Here is a 22,662-nt window from a genome sequence, read left to right on the forward strand (position 1 = left end):
ATCGCAGTGCATCAGGTAGAAACCAGAATGCCTGGTTCACCTCAGTTTTCCTCACCTGTGAAATGGGAAATGCTCTGATGGTTCCGTGAAGGGTAGCTGTGAGTATTATTATTGAAAATAAGACTGCTGGAAACGGAAGTTGTTCCACCTGACAGGCCACCAGCCACAGCCCCTTAGCAATTCCAGAATCTCTGCTGCAAGTATTCTGCTTAAATTTAACCACAGTGGCCGCCACCCTTTTGTAACAGAGGACTCCCCTGCCCTGGGTGATGTACGTGATAAAGCTCCCTGAGGAATATATATGCCTGGGTCAAGCCCATTTTTCAAATATTTGATTACGGAAAATTGCAGAAGTAGCAATGCCCTCAGAAGTAGCACAGGGGCGCCTGGGTGGCACAGTCGGTTAAGCGTCCGACTTCAGCCAGGTCACGATCTCGCGGTCCGTGAGTTCGAGCCCCGCGTCAGGCTCTGGGCTGATGGCTCGGAGCCTGGAGCCTGTTTCCGATTCTGTGTCTCCCTCTCTCTCTGCCCCTCCCCCGCTCATGCTCTGTCTCTCTCTGTCCCAAAAATAAAAATAAATACGTTGAAAAAAAGAAGTAGCACAAACAACAGGATTCACAGCACACATGCACCACCCAGGCTGCAGGTCTTCCATACACTGCTCCTATCCCCCACACCCCACTAGCTCCTGTGAAGCAAATCCTACACAACATTCATTTATGAATGCACTGGTCAGTATTTGTATCTACAAACCACTACAATTCTGTGACCTGACCTCCAACAATTTAACAAGCATTTCTTAGTCTTTGTCAGAGTCACACTTGGTTGAAATCTATAGGTCCTCCCAAAACCTTTCCTTTCAATCATTTATTTATCTTATTTCCCCACAGTCAGGTTTGCTGGTGGCATCCCCGTGGCATAATGCAACATGCCCCTGATTTACTATAAACTAGATTCTGCGGCCAAAACAAGCACACATCCTTCCAGTAGCACATGTACCCTTCTTGGGTGCAAGGCGGCCACTGAGGATCACTGTCTGGACTCACCATTTCATTAGGTGTCTGAAAACTTATAAACTTCTAATTCCATCATTTCATTTTAATTAGCCAGAATATGTCAATAGCAGCACTGTCCACTAGCCACATGTGGCTATTTAAATAGACTAAAATTAAATAAAATTAAAAGTTGACTTCTTCAAACTATTCCAGGTGCATTGGACAGTGAGGGTACAGAGAGTTCCAGGAAGTTTTGTAGGGCAGCACTGATCTTGTTCTCACCCACTATTTTGTTCCTCGAGAGTTCAGTCCATCGAAAAGAGGATAAATGCTTGTTTCTCTCCCTTTATTTACCAATTTTCAAAATGAGTTGGTTCCCTAGCACCCCCCAAAGAGGACCAGCAAGATTCTTCCTTTCCTTTGAGTACCAATATAAATGAACCTGTTGATTTTTAACACATTTGACACTCCAAATTGGGAATCTGTTCTTATTCATACTCCCCTGTCTCACCCTTAGTAGTCTTACACATGTTCCCAATGCAGATTTAGAATTAAAACATTTTAACTTAAGTGCCTTTATTTTATACTTGCATTTTTCTTTGGTGCTGAAAATTCTGGTTCTTAAAGACATTAATTACTACTTATTTGTTATCTCCTATAATACAGTTGTCCCCACTTATCCACGGTTTTGCTTTCCACGGTTTCAGGTACCTGTGGTCAATCACGGCCCAGGAGCAGATGATTCTCTGACATATCATAAGGTCAATAGTAGCCTAATGCTATGTCACAATGCCTGCGTCATTCACCTCACTTCGTCTCATAACACAGGCATTTTATCATCTCACATCATTACAAGGGTGAGTACAGTACTAAGATTTTTGAGAGAGAGGCCAAATTCACACAACTTTTACTATAGCATAGCTATGATTGTTCTACTATTAGTTATTGTTGTTAATCTCTTATTGTGCCTAACTTATAAACTAAACTTTATCATAGGTCTGCGTGTATATAGGAACAAATCACAGTATATATAGGGTTTGATACTATCTGCGGTTTCAGGCATCCCACAGTGGTCTTGGAAAGTGTTCTGGTGGGTAAGGGGGTAAGGGGGCACTACTGAAACAGTAGTGAGTATTGGTATTATTAACCTAAAACCAAAAATAATTCTTAAAGATAGTTACTGATTTTTTTTAAAAAGTTTTTGCCCTTACGGCATATCTCACTAAAACATTTATAGTCTACTATGTTTAAAAGTTGAGCAAAGGAAATCCTGAAACATTAGTTAAGTCACAACTTGAATCACAACTGACATACACCTAGATTCATATTAATTTCCTTTTGCTTTTTAGGGTTTGCTTCTCTCCACCCGCCTCACAACTTGCCATACTTTTGTTTCATAATTATGTAAAACACCCATCTGGTGCTACACAGAAAAGAAAACCAGAGACATCTCCTGGTAACCCTGTCTTCTCTCATCCCTCCTCCTAGAAATAACCATATTGTTCATTTATGGTTTGTATTCCATATTTAAAAATAAAATAGAAGCAAATACACATACATCCATGTCCCTCCACCTTTCCTTGGAGAGGTAAGCATACTGTATCTTTTTATCCTCCACCTTGCTTCTTCCACTTCTCATTTCACCCTAGAAATCCCATCACCGTGACATAAGGACGTCCCTTCTTCCTTTGCTCAGGGGGCTTGATGCCATCCCCACCCAGGAGATCCATCCCCATAAGTCTCCAGCCCCAACTGACAAACATCTAAGTCGTTTCCAGCTTTGTTACTTCAGAATGTTAGAATGAACATCCTTGTCACAATTCTTATGTTTGACAGTGTATCTTTGTGATACATTTTTCTAGAAGCGGAATTTCTGAAGCAAAGGGTAAACAAATCTCTCTCTGAAGAGCTGTGAGCCTCCAAAAGCAATATATGGCAGTGCTTGATTCCCATCAATAGACTGGTATCCACCTCTGGGGACAAAAGGTCAGAAATGTTGTCTTGAAACTCCAATGAGCATTATTCTTAGTATCAGAAAGACTTGAGCATCTTCTATACCTTTGGTAAGAGCCATCTGCACTCATTTTTTCTGTGAACTGTTTTTCTCTAAGTCACACCCATTTTTAATCCTTAACACCCAACATAAGGCAAAGTCATTCAGCACATGAGCAGTGTGTACCTGCTGAATAAACAGGACCCCTGACAGGCAAAAATTGAGGGGCAGATGCCACATCCATTAGCCCAAGCAGGCAGTCTGACCCAAAGTATGCACACCTACAACTGTGTACAGTGTGGGGCACTGTGTGGGGGCTGTGTGCATATGTCAGGCTCACCAGGAGCCAGCCCTCCTCCTGTCTTGCTCCTCTTCTATGCTTACGAAGTCCTGGGTGGCAGAAATGGGGAGACCCGAGGTGACCACAGGCCACGGTTCAACTGAAAGGGGGTGCCGGGCTGGTGTTAAACAGAGAAAACAGAAGGGGTGCCTGGGTGGCTCAGTCAGTTGAGCATCTGACTTCGGCTTCGGTCATGATCTCATGGTTCATGGGTTCCAGACCCCCGGCAGGCTCTGTGCTGACAGCTCAGAGCCTGGAGCCTGCTTCAGATTCTGTGTCTCCTTCTCTCACTGCCCCTTGCCTGCTCATGCTCTGTATCTCTCTCTCAAAATAAATAATAAAAACAATTTAAAAAATTAAAAAAAGAAAATACAAAATCAATTTGTTGAAATGACTTACACCCCACAACAAAGAGTACACAAGCTGACATATTTATAAATCCTTAAAAAATAATAACTCAAGGGTATTTTTTTGCCCGTTTGACATTAGCCATCACATGCCATGACTATTCACAGACTGTCCTTTCCCATCAAACCCCTTCATGCAATGGCTGTCTTCCTTCCTGGACAGGGAAGGAGGAGGTCTGTTTTTTTCTTTTTCTTTCCTTCTCTCCACCATCTTTTCTTTCTCTTTCCTTCTTTTCTTTCCCTCTCTTTCTTTTCTTTCATCATTCATTCATTCTGCAAGTACTTACTGCTCTGACCATGGTTTTTTTTTTTTAACTATTTTTTTTTTATTTTTAAAATTTTTTTAACGGTTTATTTATTTTTGAGACAGAGAGAGACAGAGCATGAACGGGGGAGGGGCAGAGAGAGAGGGAGACACAGAATCGGAAGCAGGCTCCAGGCTCTGAGCCATCAGCCCAGAGCCCAACGCGGGGCTTGAACTCACAGACCGCGAGATCGTGACCTGAGCTGAAGTCGGACACTTAACCGACTGAGCCACCCAGGCGCCCCTATTTTTTAAATGTTTTATTTTTGAGAGAGAGAATATGAGCGAGGGAGGGGCAGAAAGAGAGGGAGACAGAAGATCAGAAGCCAGCTTTAAGCTGACAGCAGTGAGCCCAATGTGGGGTTTGAACTCAAGAACCATGAGAGTATAACCTGAGCTGAAGTAAGATACTCAACCAACCGAGCCACCCAGGATCCCCTGACCATGTACTTTTGAGTTAACAAAGGACTAGGCAGAAGCAGGAGCACCTAGCCTAGGACCTCAGAGAACCCTAAGCTAGCCTACTGCCTTCAGACAACAACCGGGACTGCAGGACAAGGGCAGTCACTCACCACACTGGGCTGAGCTTCAGGTGAGACCTTTTCCAGATGTAAAGTTCCATGATTTTTAAATGCTAATGTCTAAAGATAGCCTGATGACAGTCAAGTGCCAGACCCATCCTCTAAGGATGCCCCACTATGCTACCAACACCAGGTAAGAAGCCATTAGGACCAGGTATCAAGCATCATCAACACTGGTGATCCTCAGCTAGCTCTAGGAAACCAGCATAGACTTTAGGTCACTTCTTGTCTCCAGAGGGCTCTGAGGGTCTCAGGTAGAGCTAGGGCAGGGGGCGTGTAAAATGGTAGAGCTGCCATGACAACAGTCTGGCAAGTCCTCAAAATGTTCACCAGTTACCATATGAGCCAGCAATTCCACTCCTAGGTATATACCCAAAGGAACCAAAATCATATCCACACAAATTGTGTTCACAAATGTTCATAGCAGCACTATTTGCAAATGCCAAAAAGTGGAAACCACCCAAATTTATCCTGATGAATAAATAAGTGGTCCATCCATGCGATGGAATTACTCAGCCATAAAAGCATATGAAGCACTGAATCATGCTACAATGTAGATGAACCTCAAAAACATTACTCTGAGAAAAGCCAGACACACACGTTATATAGTCTATGACTCTGTTGATATAAAATGTCCAGAACAGGCAAATGTATAGAAACAGAAAGCAGATAGATTAGTGGGAGACGGAGGAATAAGGAGATAAGGAATGACAGCTAATGAGGATGGAGTTTCTTTTGGGGGTGATAAGTGTTCTGGAACTAGACAGAGATGATGGTTGCACAACTCTTGAATATACCAAATAAATAAACAAACACTGAATTTTAAATCATAAATCGATGAACTGTATGGTAAGCAAATTATATCCCGATTGTAAAAAAACAAACAAACAAAACTAAAGCACTGCTAAAGCTTTTGTTAGAACATTCTGGAAATGTTTTCCTGCTAACAGGAATACTTGACCATACTCTTTTTTTTTTTTTTTTGCTATATGCAAGTAAGAGCTGAAACCTCACAAAACCAACCCCAACTCTCGTCTTGAAGCAGGCAAATCCAGGCAGCCGGTTCTCACCCCATACAGCTATGCTGTTAGAGAGACATGCACCCCTCAGCAAGTCACCTGCTGGCTAGCCTGTAAAAGCAGCTGACCAACTCAGGAGGTCCTCCAAGCTGTCTTAGAGTTCTAAGACAATTCCCAGTTCTACCTTCTTCTCTAGGTAGGTAGTTCTGGGCCAAAACATGGCTGGCCAGACTCTGATGGTAACAAGATAAAAATTCCACCCAGGTCTCAGGCTCTGCCCTGCTGGGTCCTTTCAGCCCTTTGAGAATCCTAAGCAAAGGTGCTCGCTTCGGCAGCACATATACTAAGCAAGGGGTGAGGCCGGCTCAGTTTCCTCACAGGTGTGAGTTGGGGTAAGGGCAACCAGTTCCAAGCACCAGTGCAGGGCCCTGCACTACCGACAGTGGTGAGGGAAAAATTCTACTCATTTTGGTTAGTGTTGGGAAATCACAAAAGTGGCCAGAGGGCAAAGGCCACCTGGCTAGGATTAATTATCCTCTTCCTGATCTTCCCAGGAAGGTTTATCCCATTTAGGCCTGGGCTTTTCAAGTGAGTGAACCCTGAGATAGGAGGGGTGAGCAAACAGCCTCCCTGGAAGCAACAGGCAGGGCCTGGGTGATCCTGTGGTGACAGCCCAGTACACAATTCTGGAGGAACTTGACTCTCTATTTCCTCTAGGAGGTAGCTGTAAGCTTCTGAAGCAGTGCTCAGTTTCAAATGTCCAAGGAGCTAAATGAGGTTCACTGGACAAGTCAGAGCCTTCATTCCAGACACCAGACCTCAACCACTCACCTGGCTTCTGGGCATGGGATGCTGGTCCTACCAGCTGGCCATGGCGGCAGCTACGTCAAAAGGCAACTTGTGTCAACGTGCTGACCAACCTAAAAAAAGGACAGAAAAAGAAATACTGAGTTTCCAAGGAAAGTTTCTGGAATGTATGGACAATTTTCAAGGTCTCTGACCCCTGGAATTAGTAAAAATTTAGATTAAAGTAAAATTTAGATTTCAGAGCTCTGCCTCTACTACCTTCCACAGGGAGGCAGGCTGAGGAAATAAATTTCAATCACTCTCTGACCTATGACCTGATGCAGTGCTAACCAATAAACACTAGCATCCCAGACACTGACTTCAGCAATATGGACACAGATATGAGGTGGTAACATGCAGCCACACACCAACATACTGAACACACAGAAAATGGCTCAACATTTCAGTTATGACAGTAATAACATTAATAGCAGAAACAGTAATACTTAGAATTTAACAGGTGCTTAGTAGCAAATTCCAGTTACTATGTTAAAACTCTGTATCTCTTTGAATCCCCAGGACAACCTTGGGGTTACATGATCATCCCCATTTTCAGATAAGTGATCTAATGTGTCTAATATTCAGGAATTTGCCCAGGGTCACCCAGATCTCCCTCTACAGACATGACTTCTTTGCTCCCCGGTCCACACACCAGGGAAACCACTCACCATTCCAGGCAGTGCAGGGTTTGCCCTCAAGAAGCTGAGGGTGCAATGTGCCTGGGGCCCAGGCAGACTTTACCTCCATAGGGCAACTCGAAGTTTTACCCCAGGGATCATCTCCACAGGGATTACAAAACTGCCCAGGGAGGAAGGAAGTACCTGTTTTACAGACAGGAAAATTAAGGAACAAGAATGTTCAGAACTCCCCCAAGGTCACAGAGACAGTGTGGCTCCAGGACTTCCCCCTCCTTTATGACATCAGACACGCAGGGCTCCAGGCGCAGAGGCTAAACCTAGAGAACCAGCCAAATCCCAGACTCCTAGGCAGTGCTATCAGTTGTAGCTTGCCGAATATTGTCAGTATCACCTCTGTTGTCATTCTTTGAGCCCACATGACTACCGGGAGGCCTGGCTCTAATATGAAACCTTTATTTTTAAACTGGGTTCACAACAATTCACAGTTCATGGATAGCGAGAAACACTCCCATGGGAGAACTTGCAAAATAAGCAAATATCAATGAACTCTATGCAAAGACCTTTGGGCACCAAGGAGCACACATGGCATCCTCCTCAGTGAGGCCCAGGGCCAGATGTAGCCACCACGAGGGCTAGTTCCTGGGGAGGGGAGCGCTTTCTGCCACTCCTTTTTGGCCCCATTCAGGCCAAACAACACAGTGGACACCATTAATCCTAGTTCTTTCATATCTCTTGAACCATGGCCTCACTCTGCCATGGAGGGGGAAGCCCAGAAGGAGAGGCTTTCTGAGCACCTACCCTCTTCAGAAACAAAGTCAATACACACAAGTCAGCAGTATTTCCACACAGATTTTTAAAAATCCATTTACAATAGCACATATATGAAATACTTAAGGATAAATTTAATTTTTTTTTTTAAACGTTTATTTATTTTTGGGACAGAGAGAGACAGAGCATGAACGGGGGAGGGGCAGAGAGAAAGGGAGACACAGAATCGGAAACAGGCTCCAGGCTCTGAGCCATTAGCCCAGAGCCCGACGCGGGGCTCGAACTCACGGACCGCGAGATCGTGACCTGGCTGAAGTCGGACGCTTAACCGACTGCGCCACCCAGGCGCCCCTAAATTTAATTTTTAAAAAGATGTTCAGGGTGCCTGGGTGGCTCAGTTGGTTGAGTGTCCGACTTTGGCTCAGGTCATGGTATCACAATTAGTGAGTTCAAGCCCTGTGTCAGGCTCTGTACTGACAGTTCAGAGTCTGGAACCTGCTTCGGATTCTGTGTCTCCCTCTCTCTCTGCCCCTCCCCCACTCGTGCCCTGTCTCCCTCCCTCCCTCTCTCTCAAAATAAGCATTAAAAAAAATATATGTTCAAGACATATCAAATAGAACCACAATAACACATCACTGAGAGAAATAAAAGAAAACATAAAGGAAGATATGCCTTGTCCATGGATCAGAAGATATCAATTATCTCCCAAACTGATCCACAGATTCAATGCAGATCCAATCAAAAACTCCCAACATGTTTCTTTTTTTTGGTAGAAAAAACAATCTGATTCTAAAATTTATATGGAAATGCAAAGGAACTAGAATAGTGAAAACTGAAAAAGGCAAACAAATTTGGAGGACTTATCCTACCTGATTTCAAGATTTATCATAAAACTACAATAACCAAGACAGTGTGATAAAGACAGACCAGAGATGGAATAGAATACACCCATGCACCTGTGTACAACTGATTTTTGACAAAGATCCATCCAGTATCCTACTCTGCAAGACTGCAAGACCACAAGACACACTGGACAAAATTTTCCTGGAGGGTTAACCCAGCAAGGAAGAAGGCCTTCTTAATATGTTATCACAACACACACAATGCGTGGATGAAATGCAATGTGCAAGAAATTTTAAGGTAAACTCAGACTTTCATACTCAAACATGGCTTTTCCCCATCTCAGCTCATGACAGATCCAGTCTTTTGGCTGCTCAGATTAAAACCTTGGGCTGCCCTCTTGATAAGACTACCCCACCTTCCAGTCCATCAGGAAATCCTTTTGTTTCTGCCATTAAACACATTTGGAGTCCAACAGCTTCTCACACCTCCAGTGGACACCATGTTTGGTGTTTGCCCAGAGTGAAGCCCTACTGTCTCCTGGCCTGAGGCATGCCTCCTGCTATCCTACCCTAGCCATGCTGGCTTCCCGGCCACGCCTCCAACACACCAGGAACTCTCCCTCCCTTTTTATGTTTTAAACAAAATTCCAGATACTTTATCATTTTAACAATCACTTCTCCAACTGGCATCCCAAATTGAAAATGATCTTTGAAAACATAACTACCATATAATAATCCCTAAATGTCAGCAAAAGTCCAGTTCATATTCAGCTTCACACAATTTCTCAGAAATGTCTGTATATGGCCTCTTACAACAGTAGCTGTTCGAGTTTTTAATACTATACCTGCTCCCTCAGCCTCAATCACTCTCACGCCCAGATGGCAGACCCTTCCATGCCCTCCCCCATGTTACCGCTCAAAATGTCTCCTTTGCAGAGGTCCACCCTGCTCCTTCTCTCCCACAGGCCTGACCTCTCTGCATATTCCATATAATGTGGTACTGTATGGACTTTCTCACCCAATAAGAACATAAATGCCACAAGTAAAGGGGTGTCTTGTCTGCCTGATGTGATTGTATTTCAAACACCTAGAACAGTGTCGGACACACACCAGTGCTTGATAAATATTTATGGAATGAATGAGCTGGGATGATTTAACACTGAAGGAGAAGGAACCTATCTGAGAAGCCCACACAGCAGCAGCCCCTCCATACAATTAGTGCAAAATTCACAAAGGAGCTGAAACCAAGCAGAGATCACTTAGCACCATCAGAACTAGGGACATTTCTCTAAAATAAACCGTAGTTGCTTTTTACTGATATATCATGTGGACTATTTTGCCATCTACCCGCACTGGCTGGATTTAGAGAGCTTTTACTGTTTTTATTTCCAACCCATACATTTAAAATAGTATCAAGTAACCCTTAAGTACACAATTACCAACTCATAAGAGACTCTTCCACTCCCTTGATAAATGATTATGGCTTGGCTTTGACCCCACACCTGGGTACTGTGGCGCGTGTGCGTGCGCGCGCGCGCACACACACACACACACACACACACACACACACACACACACACTGCAACCCACCCAAACACAATGATTTCCTAGTCTAAAGGAGATCATACTTGGTAAGAAGGCAGTCATAGTAATTTACATGAAATCAAGTCACTGCACTTTGGGCAACAGAAGTCCTTTGTTGCCATTTCATCCTCTCTAGCTTAGACAAGTGAGATTGGCTCCCTTTAAACTTGAGGGGAGGAGCACTGGGCAAAACCTGGCTGCTATCTGGGGAACTCCAGTTCTGAGGATACACTCGGGTTGCAGCACCCATGGTCAGCACAGGGATGAGTCTCTGGGGCCATAGGCATCTGACGGGGAAGCCTAAGCTCTCCAAGGCACCCCTGGAGGGCCCCATCATCCCTTCTGAGGCCCTGCTCTATAGAAGCTGCACACCTCTGGTCTTCTTCTACCACCATCTGCACTCACCAAACAACTGTGCTGTGTAAAAATTTTTCAACTGTGTCTATAACTAAACATTTACCACCCTGGCTCTAATCCAGTCCTGGAAACATGACATAAGGCCAAAAAACTCCAAGAAGAAACCCAACAATATCCCTCACCTTCTCCCACCTCTAAGTCCACTAAGTCTACTAGCTCCATGAAAACTGAGTGCCCCTGAAGAATTACCTAGACCCTGTCTGGCAAAGGTCTTAGTGACTGCACCACCAAATTGTCAAGGAGGGGACTCCCTGGCCAACCCTATCAACAAGGGAGAAACTGAGGCAGCACAGTAGTAAAGCATCTCAAGGAAGCCTAGAGGTCACACCATGTGCTGGCTGGTTCCATGTGCTGGCTGGCTGGAGAATGATTAACTTGGGCCGAAGATTCCATTTTCTAATCCAGGGTCGGCAAACTTCCCTAAGTTGTCCTGGTGAACGGTATTCCTGGAACACAGCCACACCCACCGGAATATGCACTGTGTACAGCTGCTTCCACCCATAAGGCAGAACTGAGTAATAGAAACAGAGACAGTACAGCCCCAGAGGCTGAAAACATGGACTACCTGGTTCTTGAAAGCAGGAGGAAACTGCAGCCCTGGCAGGCTGTGCTGAGTATCAAAGGGACAGAGGTGACCCAGACACAGTGGCACAACCACGACAAAAAGTCAGGGCACAGGCACACCAAGGAGATGCTCCAGCTCTGTATCAGCCCCAGGGCACAAAGCAGTACCTACTCTCTCCAAAGCATGGAGCCTCATTAACCCTATGTCCCCATGGACTAGGGGCGGGGGCGGGGAGAATGACTTGGCATACTAGCGAGGCAAAGAACCAGCCCCATGAGGGCCAAGGAGCCAACGGTAAGGCCAGCTACACAGGCCCATCCTTGGCAACCAGAACTGGCCTCTCTCCGCTGTCAAGGGGAGAAGGCATCCACTGGGGTAACAGCCAGTTTGTGCCCTCCAAGCCCCTGATCTATCCCTGCCCTCCTTCCCTTGGCCACGGTAACCATGGCCTCACTGAGGGATGATGGGTCATCCAACTCCTCACACTGTGCCAGTGCACAGTACAGCCTTTCCTAAGGCCCTCAATACCCCCCAATGCTTGTAACATCTTACCGTGACCTTTGAGGCCCTTCCTGCTTTAGGCCGAAGTGACTCTATGAAGTCATCTGGCATGCATGTATATATGTGTACACACACACACCACATTCTTGGCTCTGACCACACTGGCCTTGTCTCAATTCTTCATACCACCACATCTTGCCTCCACCACTGGGCCTTTACACATAGTGTTCCCACCACCGGGAAACCCCTTCCCTCCTCCCACTCATCCTTCAAAACTCAAGCACCTGTTACTCAAGCATGCTCTCCCTAATCAGTCCCTCCCCATTCCCCCTTCTATTACTGAGGACTACAGCCCCACCACTTGGCACAGCTGATCTTGACATTTGACATACAGCATCCCATTTAGGTTCTCTTCCCCAAACACTCTTGAGAAAGGCTCTTATTCACCTCTTTATCCAATTCCTAATGAAGCACACGGGAGGAAATAGCATCCTCCATGAGTTATAAATACTCAAAACATCATAGACTAGAGGCAAAAACATAGCAACATAAATATAAACCCTACCCTTAATTAGAATAGCAAGTCAACACCAGGAAGAAGCAACATGGAGATAGGCAAGGCCACAGCACCACACTTCCCCTCTGGGAAGCTCTCCCCACCTCCCTTACACTACTACTTGGAGAAAGGCAAAGAGCCTGAAGAAAGGCACTCAGAGGTTCCAGGGGCCTCTACGGCCTTATATCTGGGAAGGCCTCCTCTGCCACTGCTGAGAAGTATGAGTTACCCCAGCATCTACGCACCCACATCTTGTACTCCCCTTCTCCTTTCCTAGCCTATCCTAAAACAGCCAGCACAGTCCTTCCAACAGATCTTCCTCTCCAAGGCTTGGCTCCAACATACCCCTTTACCCTGGGCACTCCAGGAATCCCTCCCTTTCACACCACCAAAACCATCCTGAGTGTTATAGCACATCCTCCTGATGAATCATGACTAGCTGCAGGAGCCCACCTGACCCTTGGGCAGACCATGCTGAGGACCAAATGACAGGCCCTGGCACTAGGCAGGCTCTCAGAAGTAACTAGTTCTCACTTTGACTAGTATGATTAATGTTGTCCCTCAAAATATTTCAACTCCTATCTAGAGTTTCCACACTCACCCCCCAGCAGCTGCCCTGGCAAGTCCACAAAGATCATCAAAACTTTAAGGGTGCCTGGGTGGCTCAGTTAAGCATCTGACTTCACCTCAGGTCATCATCTCAAGGTTAGTCAGTTCGAGCCCCGCACTGGGCTCTCTGCTGTCAGTGCAGAGCCCACTTCAAATCCTCTGTCCCCCCTTTCTCTGCCCCTCCCCAGCTTGCACGTGCTCTCTCTCAAAAATAAACAAACAGTGAAAGGTTCAAAACTTTAGGGGCGCCTGGGTGGCTCAGTCGGTTGAGCGTCCGACTTCAGCTCAGGTCACGATCTCACAGCTCATGGGGTCGAGCCCCGCGTTAGGCTCTGTGCTGACAGCTCAGAGCCTGGAGCCTGCTTCAGATTCTGTGTCTCCCTCTCTCTCTGCCCCTCCCCAGCTCATGCTCTGTCTCTCCTCTCTCTCAAAAATAAATAAAGATTAAAAAAAATTTTTTTAAAGGTTCAAAACTCCCATATTTTAAATGCTCAGGAATCAGAGGCACCTGGCTGGCTCCGTCAGAAGAGCAGGCAACTCTTTATCTTGGGGTCCTGAATCTGAGCCCCAAGTTGGGTACAGAGATGACATAAATAAATAAACTTAAAAAATAAAAATAAAAAGCTCAGGAATCAAATGTCTCCATCTATCTATCTAGACAGGTCTGAAACTTTGGGAAGTATCTTAAGTGTTAGTGTTTATCACTGAGGCCGCTTGAAAGGACATCTTGAAGAAAATGTCACAAGAACAAAAGAGATAACTTCTTTGTTAACAATGAGGACCTAAGAATTGGTGTCTCCCATTCTGTGTACATGCACCAATATGTGCTATATTAAGCAAATTCTCTGAAAAATAGCCATAGGAAAACAAGGAATACCTTCTATCTCTAAGCCAAGCACTGGAGCAGAAAAGACCTCAGATTGTTTCTGGACTCTGTTCTCTTAAGTCCCCTGCAGACTCCAAGAGTCCTGTGTTACCCCAGACAGCTGGAGAAAGTGCATCCAGGCCCCATCCCTATGGGGACCAAAGAACACCTACAGAATCTCTGCTCCAGCACTCCCAAGATGATGCTACAATGGGCCTTCTAGAACCACACATCTATTTTTTTTTCTTTAACCTCATAACATCCAGCACAAGCTAGGCCATCAAAATATGAGTGCCTTTGTTCCTTTCTCCCTAAGCTAACTCTTGGGAGGGTAAAACACATGCTCATAAGGATGCAGGATATTTCTGAATTCAGAAAGGTTTCATTTTTCCTTACCGTACTAAAATATAGGTAACATCAAATTTACCATCTTAACCGTTAAATGTACAGTTCAGTGGTGTTAAGTCCATTCACACTGTTGGGCAACTATCACCAGCACCATCCATTTCCAGAACTTTGTCACCTTGCAAAACTGAATTTCTGTCACCAGTTAAACACTAACTCCCCATTACCACCACACCAGCCCCTAGCATCCACCATTCTACTCTTCTAGCTCCATGAATTTGACTGCTCTAGTGACCTCATATAAGTGGACTCATACGGTATTTGTCTTTTTGTGTCTGGCTTATTTCATTCAGCACAATGTCTCTTAAAGTAAAACCACACAGATAACCCTTTGGGGCCAATGTGTGTACAGAAAAAAGCCCAAGGGCCTGGTATACCTATAGCCAAAAATGACTCTAACACCCTGATTCCCAGACTAGGCATGTACCTGACATCCTCCACTATCAATCCTGCCTTCCACTCGCCAAACTATACAAAATGGCACTGGAAAAAGAATGGTAAGGTTAGAGCAGTGGTAAACATTATGCCTCAGATGGACTTTAAGTATGCTTAGGTCACCTCAGCTCTGACTTCCCAATGTACCCCATCTCCCTGAGATACAGCTTTCCCAGCCCCATCTCATAGCTATGAACCAAGACAATCAAGAAATGCCTCATGAGTGAATGGTAAAAATGACTAGCTCGTCTTGGATATAAGCATTCCTTAAAATGGAAGCCAGAAGACATCGCAGCCCAACTCAAACATATTCCCTGGAGCACCTGGGCTAGATGTGGGAACACTTACACAGGCCACCAGGGGTGCAAGCTCCTGACACAAAAAACTCTACACAAGAGAGACCCACACAACTAGCCCAAAGAGCTTAACTACCAATCATCGTCACCAAAAAGGAAGACACTGTATCCCCCCTCAAGTTCTGAGCACCAAGCTCCCCTATCTTGTGGGGCAGAGCCAGGCCCAGGGGATTCACCACTGACATCTAACATCCTGTGTGGCTCAGTAGTTGAGTGTCCAACTTTGGCTCAGGTCACAATCTCACGGTTCTTGAGTCTGAGCCCCGCATCAGACTCGCTGCTATCAGCACAAAGCCCACTGCAAATCCTCTGTTCCCTCTCTCTGTCCCTACCCCTGCTTGTGCACTCTCAAAAATATTTAAAACAAAAAACAAAAAAAAACCCCAGTAACCTCAAGTAACCCCAACATGAGGTATCCAACTCGCAAAGAGGGAGGGTATTTCATTGCCTATCATTTCAAATAGGAATACCCGGAGCACCCCAATTATCTCTTGGTCAACTGCTCCAGAATGAATTTAGACTAAGAGCAAAAAATTACTGTCTGGGGTTCCCCACCTAGTACCTCTGCCTAGGGCAAGCAGGCAGTCAGTCTCCTTTGAAAACACATATATCCCTGTGTGACCTATGACTAAAACATGCAAAGAATCCTCTTGAGATGACAAAGAGTGGTCCTGAGTCTCCAGGATCAGTCAAGACAGAAAAATTTGGGAGTGAGGATCACAAACAGCCCCACCTGCAGAAGACATCAGCTCCATCTATGAGGTGGCCAACAGAAAGTTCTAATGGCAGCCAGCCTTGTTCCCAAGAATGTACCATCCAGGCTGCCTCCATGTCTTACACACCAGCATCTCAATCAGCTGTATTAACTTTATAGCTGGCTAAAGGGTTATGTTTATTTTCACATCAAGAAATAAAACCTCCAGCTATTCTGCTATTCTATTATTTTTTATTTATTTTGAGAGAGAGAGAGAGAGAGAGAAGGAGGGAGGAAGGAAGGGAGGGGGAGAGGGAACATGGGGGAGGGGCAGAGAGAGAGAGAATCCTAAACAGACTGTAAGCACAGACACAGGGCTCAATCTCACAAACCCTGACATCATGACCTGAGCCGAAATCAAGAATCAGACACTTAACCAAATGAGCCACCCAGGCATCCCCCAGCTATTCTATTCTAATGGCAAGTTTTCTTGAGTTTGTTTTTGATTTTTTTAAATGTTTCTTTATTTTTAGAGAGAGAGACAGAGAGAGACAGAGAGAGACAGAGAGAGACAGAGCATGAGCAGGGGAGGGGCAGAGAGAGAGGGAGACACAGAATCCAAAGCAGGCTCCAGGCTCTCTGAGCTGTCAGCACAGAGCCTGACATGGGGCTTGAACCCACAAACCAAACCATGAGATGATGACCTGAGCTGAAGTCAATTAATTACCAGACTGAGCCACCCAAGCAGCCCTCTTGAGTTTGTTTGTAAAGAAGCAACACCTTACTTATCACAAAGGCAACCTCCTGGAAGAATCCTTCCACCAATGGACAAAGTTATCTTCCACCACCACTAAGGCATCCTGGGCCCTAGCTACAGGTACCATGTGCTCCCTCATCCAGGTCTGGGTGGCCTGGAGCCTACATGCGCCAAGCTAGCAGGAGCAAAGCCACCAGCTGAGCACCTTCTCCAAGCTGTGAAGACAGCCCCTAAGTCAACAGCCCACTCACTCTCTCATTTGGTGATCCTAACACAGGCACCAACCCTGATCTGCATATTCACGAGCAGCGCAAGACCAGCAAATTAAACCAAGTCTCTCTAAGGAACAGCATAAAGGCTATCTCTCCTGAGTTAACATCCCCAACAAACCATCTTCCAATAGGCAGTCCTGATGAATAAGCCGCTACACTAGTACATCTGAAAACTAATACAACATTATGTGCCAACCTTTTTCTTTCTTTTTTTTTTTTTTTTTAATTTTTTTTTTTCAACATTTATTTATTTTTGGGACAGAGAGAGACAGAGCATGAACTGGGGAGGGGCAGAGAGAGGGAGACACAGAATTCGAAACAGGGTCCAGGCTCTGAGCTGTCAGCCCAGAGCCCGACGCGGGGCTCGAACTCACGGACCGCGAGATCGTGACCTGGCTGAAGTCGGACGCTTAACCGACTGCGCCACCCAGGCGCCCCGTGCCAACCTTTTTCAAATTTAAGGGGAGGCGGGGTAGGAAGGGCAGCCAGACTGGCACAATTGCCTAATCTTCTGCAAGTACTCCCCAAAAGCTTAAGAACCGTATCTTATTTTTCAGAATATTGTTCTTTGGAAGGGTGAAGGGAATACTTTTGTTTTTCAAGAGCAGGATTCTAAAGATGGCTCCATTGTATAAAAACGAAAACCTGAGCCTAGAAGAAAAGAACTTCACAATCCTGAAATCCAAACAAAATCTACCCACAGTAGTCATGTAACTTTTCTTTGAAAGGTCCAAGACAAGACGAACTATTTTGGTCAGTTACCAGAAGCTGGTAAGATAGCAGAAATCTCACTAAAGAAATGTAAGTGGGGGAGGATCTCCAGTTTTCACCTCTAAACCCCACCCCACTTCCAGCCACCTTCTCACTGTTGAGGAAAGTATCCACCAGCCATCCTACTACATCTGGATGGATTTGGAACCTCAGGTGGCCTTTGCCACCTTGATTCCCAAGAAGGGTACCATCTTCCAGGCTGGCAATGGGAGACCAGGAAGGAGTGATTCAGGTCTATTTAAGCTAGTAGTTTCCAGAACACTAAAGGGTCTACCTAGATCCAAATCCAGAGGGGCTAGTGAGTACCCAGGCAGGCAGCAGTTAGTGTCATCCACCCACAAACCTTCCAGATCCCCCGAGCCGAGATTCAGGCAGGAGAGTAGACTTGATAGAATTCTAGAAATCCAGTCTGACACTAGGTCTTCAAATACAAAACAAACTACAACCATCTGACCAACCAAGCTTCCCTAAGTAGCAGAATTGTTTCTTTGACCATCAAGGCCCAGGTCAAATAGTCAATACCATCTGGTAACTTCTCAGAAGTGGCTGGAACTGTCCACCAACCACACCATGGCATTGATAGCCCTGACTGAAGCCACACAGCTAGCCCAGAAGTCCTGAGGCCTTGCCACAAGGTCCAGGCCAATGAAATGATCCTTGGCCCCAGATGCTTCATCACTGCTACACATTCTGACGATGTACCACAGCAATCACAAAAATCACAAGACTGACTAAAACGCTGCAAAGTGAGAAGGGATCAACTATAACGACGGCAACATCTATCAGTAAAAAGTGGCTTACACTACACACACCAATTAAGAACAAATGGGGGGGGGCGGCGCCTGGGTAACTCAGTCGGTTGAGCGTCCGACTTCGGCTCAGGTCATGATCTCACAGTTGATGAGTTCGAGCCCCAGGTCAGGCTCCGTGATGACAGCTCAGAGTCTGAAGTGATGACAGCTCAGAGTCTGAAGCCTGCTTTGGACTCTGTGTGTGTCTCTCTCTCTGCCCTTCCCCTGCTCATACTCTGTCTCTGTCTCAAAAATAAAATAAACATTAAAAAAATTAAAAAAAAAAAAATTGGGAAATGATGTCAACAGATGCTACACCTTCCTGACAATGTATCCAACAAAAGTATAAGAGGATGTCAGGAACAAAGGGGATCCCCAAGGAGGATGTTCACAGAACCATCAACTGTCCTCACCGTCACCAGCCCTAAGGGTAAACTGAGGCTAAGATGGAGGTGAGGATGGGCTACACCTGGCTTCTCTCAATCATCAGAGCTCACCAGTGGACTGCATGGACACTTCCCATCACTTATCCTCACAGAAGGGTCGTGAGAATGAGGAAGAGAAGGGACGAAGTGGACACAGGGCCCCACTTGCTAGTTCTCCTGACATGACTGGCATCTAAAGGAGAAGGAAGGAAACTGCACTGAAGATCAGACACCTGGAGAACCCTGCTCCAAGAGGAGCAAAGCAGCCAAGGCCAAACTGCCCCCACAAAAGCACAGTTCTTAATCTTAAGAATAGTTAAGGGCCTACCTCCCAAGGTGCAATGGTGAGGAGACCAGAGTCTTACAATTTACTTGCTGCTTCTGTCTCCAGTCAGAGTATTCCTTGCTGGTAAGAAGTTTTAGTACTAAAACTCTGACGTATTAAGAGGTACAATGCAAATGTCACATGAAATCTCTGCCTTAAAAGGCATAAAGAAATCTGCAAACACCACACAGGCTCAAATTGTGCCCTCACTGGGACATTGCCTACACCTGAGACTAACCCCAGAGTAAGCTGGAGGCCCCACAAAAGGCAGAACTCTGCCACACAAAGTCCATGTCCAACATGGACTGGTGTGTCTTTCTTCCATTTGCACATGCCAGAGTAACCGCACATGTCAGGCTCTATTCCAGCAAGCAGGGCCAGCAGACACAAACATATGCATGTATATGGCCACCCTAAACACACATGTACAAGTACACATGCACATATGCATACATACACCCAGGATCAGCACATGTGCACACAAAGGACCAATACACTTAGGTCACCATACTGGGCCAACACACTTTGTCCTCCAGGCAAAGGCATCAATTGTTGAAAACATAGACCACACATCCCCAAGAAATACTGTCCTAAGCTGGGCCAGGTCCAAAGTGACCTACAACGTCCACCTCACTCCAGTGTCTCTGAAGCACAATCTTGCCAAGACAATCCAACCCCCAAGCAAGACATTCCCTGGTAAGTCAGGGTCCCAGGCCATCAGCCTCCCTGTAAAGGATGTTGCAAGGCCAGCAAAGGTACAAAGGGGCAGGTCTACAAGGGTGGTGGTATTCACTTACCTAAGTCTTTACTGTGTCAGCCTTGCAGTGGACCCTCCTGCCTCCACCAAGGCCCACTCTTCTGCCCTGCTCTGCCTCCAGCTGCTTCACACAGACCCAGGTACTATCAAACCATTCAGCACCAAGATCCAGCCTGAGACCCAGGCCCTGCAGATCTGTCCCCAAGACCACAGTGACTCTACTGTCCCCATGGTCCAGGCCTCCTCCTGAGGTTTAGGCAGGTGAGGGCCTAACTCTTCATTGAGAAAGTGACCATTAGGCACACAGAATCAAAGTGCTACAGAAAAGCCCACTGATAACAACTTCTGAGACACGGAGAGAATCACCTTTAACATACTGACAAGAGATTTTATTACTAAAGGAGAAAAGAAAAGTATAATAGTGGCTAACGGGGCACCTGGGTGGCTCAGTCGGTTGAGTGTCCGACTTCAGCTCAGGTCATGATCTCACGGTCCATGAGTTCGAGCCCCACATCAGGCTCTGTGCTGTCAGTTCAGAGCCTGGAGCCTGCTTCGGATTCTGTGTCTCTCTCTCTCTCTGCCCCTCCCCCACTCATGCTCGGTCTCTCAAAAAATGAATAAATGTTAAAAAAAACTTTTAAAAATAAAAGTGGCTAACAATTATTGAATTCTTGGGGCACGTGGGTGGCACAGTCGGTTAAGTGTCCGACTTTGGCTCAGGTCATAATCTCACAGTCTGTGAGTTCGAGCCCCGCATCGGGCTCTGCACTGACATTGCAGAGTCTGGAGCCTGCTTCAGATTCTGTCTCCCTCTCTCTCTGCCCCTCCTCTGCTCACACTCTCTCAAAAATAAATAAACATTAAAAAAATTAAAAAAAACAATTATTGAATTCTTTATTTGATGCAGAGTGCCAGCACTTTACATGCCTGATTTCATTTAATCCTCATAACATCAGAATGAGGTCCTGCCAATGCTACCCACTTCACATGGGGTACTGCCAATGTTACTCACACTTTACACAGGGTATTGCCATTACTACCCCTCCTTCACATGAGGTAATACCACTGATGTTCACACTTCACACAGGGTACTGCCACTGATGCCCACACTTGACAGGTGAGAAAACTTGGGCTGAGAGAGAAGTCAAGGTGATTGGCCAGGGTCAGAGGGCTAAGAAGTCAAAGATCCAAACCCAGGTCAGCCATCTCTAAGGCCCAGGCTCAAATATGAACCACTTTACTATCAGGGACAGTCTGACTTTGAAACCATCCTGGGGCTGGATCCTTCCCAAGGCTCTGGGAAAACTTCCTAGAGCAAAGATCAGCACACCCACAATTCCTCCTCTAAGAGCACACTAACTTAACCCTTTACTAAACTGCTGGAAACCTCATGGAGGAGTGAGCCTCAACTGTGCAAGCTGTATCCTGTGGACCGTGCAACAAATTCACTGACTCATGTGCATCCTCCATTTTTGTAAAAGGCACAAAACCCCTCAGAGGTTGACAAAGCACATAATTTCTGAGCCTCTACCTACCAAAGTACAAGCGAAAAGAAGGGGCTTAAAGGAACTGATCAACACTGCCAGCCTGGGTCACAAACCAGGACCAAATTCCATCTTCATTTCCAGTAAGATGTACACACACACCAACCACACTCTAGCACACTATGGGAAACCAGGGTCCCTTAGCAGGAAGATGTGTGCAGATTTCTCTCCTTTCCGTAAAAACAGCACAGGACTCACAAGTGTGAAGCAGTAAACAGAGCAAACAGACTAGTGGGAAGAAGATTGGTCCCGTGGCCACTGACACAACAGAGTGAGAGGACATAGGGCTCAGGGACAACCCAGGCCCTATAGAGAGGGCTTCCCAGGGTGGGCAGGGGCCAAGACACACGCCAGCCCTCCCAGCTCTGTACATATGGCACCAGGCTGCTGCCCTCACTTAACTCATCTGATTCTCACTCCCATCCTCAACCCCCAAATCAGGACACCGACAGTATCTTGTTCATCGCCAACCAGGTGCCACTCTGGAACCCAAGTCATTCTTTTCCAAGTGCCAAATCCCCAAGGCCCCTTTCCTTCCTGCAACTACAAGCCCCCTCCCCCCCAATACTAGTGTTGTCACTCTGTGGGACGCCCACCTGTCTTCTCTCCTGGACTCTGCCAAAAGAGCCATGATTTGAAAACATTTCAGCAATGCGTGAAACAAGGAAACTTTCTCAAACCAGGAAGCAGCAGCTGTTGGAATAATTCATGTGAATGTTTCAGAGAAGCATCAATTGCTCTGGGTCTTTCTGGAAAAGTGTTGAAGACCTCAAGTTGGAAAATCCTCAGAATCTAGAAAATGCAGGTTACCAACCAGTTCCTAGGCCACTGGAATCACATCAAGCCTCTTCCTGGTCCCTCTAATTGCTACACAAGTTCTCAGATTACAGGCTGTGTCCCTCTAATTTTCATCCATCTGTCACTACTTCACAAACTTTTCCTACAATGTACAAGATGGCCCCTCTTATATTTTATTCCTTCACCTATTATTTATTGCACTTTCTTCTAACACAAAGCACTATCAGTTGGGAAAGAGGAGACATAAGAACAGATCAAGTTCTGTACCTTCCCCCACCAACAGAGATGGCCACCAACCTACCAGATTCACAGACATGCTCCTTGAGGGTTCTAGAGGTCACACAGGGCCTTCATGCTTCAACACTATATCCTCCCATCCTGGCCATGTAAAACAAAGAGGAGCCATCCAGTACCATGGGCCAAGCTGTCTAATACCCAGCTTCTCCCAGGCAGTAGCTACTACCACAGATCACCTTCTCCAGGACCCAGCTCACCTCACCTT

The 22,662-nt window shown here is 45.9% G+C and overlaps 1 protein-coding gene across 8 annotated transcripts in view; it reads right to left on the minus strand.

Moving 5' to 3' along the window:
- Window positions 1–22,662, minus strand: part of GATAD2A (GATA zinc finger domain containing 2A) — a 104,709-nt gene that overhangs the window by 56,168 nt on the left and 25,879 nt on the right. For all 8 annotated transcript variants that reach the window (XM_086698484.1, XM_086698480.1, XM_086698482.1 and 5 more), the window contains exon 2: window positions 6,471–6,559. Coding sequence is in view for 6 of the 8 variants with exons in the window: in XM_086698480.1 (XP_086554606.1) it covers window positions 6,471–6,485 (15 nt within the window). In the remaining 2 variants the exon portion in view is untranslated. The remainder of the gene's footprint in view (window positions 1–6,470; window positions 6,560–22,662) is intronic.

Source organism: Puma concolor, chromosome A2, assembly GCF_028749965.1.
Source record: "Puma concolor isolate L17-30 chromosome A2, mPumCon1.1.hap2, whole genome shotgun sequence".
NCBI classification, from domain to species: domain Eukaryota; kingdom Metazoa; phylum Chordata; class Mammalia; order Carnivora; family Felidae; genus Puma; species Puma concolor.